Genomic DNA, 1948 nt, shown 5'->3' with positions numbered 1-1948 from the left:
GAATTAGAGTCATTCTGGAAAGTAGTCTGTAATATTTAGTGAAAATAAGTGGATAAATGCTTTATTGTCCAGTTCTTTTCACTTCTGGGTGTTCAGGAAGCCCTCAAAGAATAGCGAAGGCCATCAGTGCGCCGAGCACTGAGCACTACAGCTCTCCTGTGTTTTGTCTTTGGCCTGCGGCTGGGATTCAAGACTCCAAATCTTAAGGGACTTGGCACCGAGCAGACCCATTCCTTTCCTCCAGAGAAGAGTCTGCCCATGCTGTGTCTGGTGTCCTTAGGATGACTCAAAGACAAAAACAAAAAACAGTCCCAACTCCTGTGCAGTACACAGAATCTATGGTGTAGCACAGCAAAAAGCAGGGACCAAGTTATCCAGCCTCTGTGCATACCTCTGTCCCCTGCCAGTGAAAGACTGTTTGCTGGCACCTGCAAGGTCTTTTGTCCTTGGAGAGGCAATATACCCCCTTCCAAACATACTCCAGGAGGGGGAACTTTCTCTCCCGGTGTGATGCAGGAGATCCCTACAACACTTTGTGCGCTCCCAGACCATGATTTCTCTTTATTTAATGGAATTTAGTCTTTAAAATTTCTGGGTTTTCAACTATAATTAGTGGGCTGGCTTTTTTTCTCTTTAATTCTTTATTACATTAAAAATATTAACTCCAACTGGATTAAATTTCAACTAAATAAGTATATTTGTGAAAAAACCAAACATGTCCTATAAATGTAATGATGGAACAAACATTTGATTTCAGTATACATTATGAATATTTTTAAAAATCTACAAACAAAACAAATTAATACCAATTTATTCTGAGTATGTGTTTGGTCCTCAGTCTACTAATGGCTGCTTTCATCTCCTGATTTCTCAGAGTATAAATGATGGGGTTCAGTAAAGGTGTAATAATTGAATAAAACACAGAAAGAAATTTATCCACTGAAAAGCCCCTGAATGGCCAAGCGTAAATGAAGATAATTGACCCAAAGAACAGAGTGACCACAATAATGTGAGCAGACAATGTGGACAGAGCCTTGGAGAGTCCACCAGAGGATCGACGTCGGATAGTTACCAGAATGACAGTATAGGAAATGAGCAGGAGTATGAAGCAGATGAAAGACAACAGTCCACTGTCAGCAATTACCAGTAATTCCAGAATGAATGTCTCAGTGCAGGCAAGTTTTAGAATGTGGGGAAGGTCACAAAAAATATCGTCTACTACGTTGGGGCCACAGAAGGGCAAGGTGATAGTAAAAACCATCTGGCTCATTGTATGCACAAAACCAACAGCCCATGATAGTAGCACAGAACCCACGAGGACCCGGCGATTCATGATGGATGTGTAGTGAAGAGGTTTGCATATTGCAATATACCGATCAACAGCCATAACTATGAGAAGAGTCATCTCACTGCCGCCTAAAAGGTGAAGGAAGAACATCTGAGCCATACAGCCCCACAAAGAAATAGTTTTATTCTCTCTGAGGAAATCTGTGACCATCTTAGGGGTTGTGATTGTGGAAACAGACATATCCAGGAAGGAGAGATTTCCAAGGAGGAAGTACATTGGTGTGGAGTACAGAAGTGAGTCAAAGGTTATGATGACCACGATGAGAAGGTTTCCTGCCACAATTGATGCATAGGCCAACGAAAATATGAAAAAAAAGAAAATCTCAAGTTCCCAAGTGTTGGTGAGTCCTAACAAAACAAACTCCGTTACCATTGAGCTATTCATCATATCCATCTAGTCTATGTAGGGGTTTTCAGAAAGTCATTAAAATGTAGAAAATCTGGAAAAAGTGACAAGTTAACCTGTGATAGTTTTGAAGATATGACCATATAGAAAGTAGTACTTGATTCATATATATAGAGAGAAGATGGACATTTCTGAAAAATACAGCAGATTTTTTACAAGTAGGTTTATGTTTCCTTGGTTCCTGCAAGCTTATCT

At 40.2% G+C, this 1948-nt stretch overlaps 1 protein-coding gene across 1 annotated transcript; it reads right to left on the bottom strand.

Moving 5' to 3' along the window:
• Window positions 1-799: 799 nt before the first annotated feature.
• LOC112832887 (olfactory receptor 4K13-like) lies at window positions 800-1741 on the bottom strand. The gene has a single exon (XM_025883733.1). The coding sequence runs from the start codon at window positions 1739-1741 to the stop codon at window positions 800-802; it is 942 nt and encodes a 313-aa protein (XP_025739518.1).
• Window positions 1742-1948: the final 207 nt, after the last annotated feature.

Source organism: Callorhinus ursinus, unplaced genomic scaffold, assembly GCF_003265705.2.
Source record: "Callorhinus ursinus isolate GAN/ISIS: 27379988/994484 unplaced genomic scaffold, GSC_fseal_2.0 scaffold116, whole genome shotgun sequence".
Classification (NCBI taxonomy): domain Eukaryota; kingdom Metazoa; phylum Chordata; class Mammalia; order Carnivora; family Otariidae; genus Callorhinus; species Callorhinus ursinus.
The sequence above is the reverse complement of the archived record's forward strand: the minus strand, read 5'-3'. Positions and strand labels throughout refer to the sequence as shown.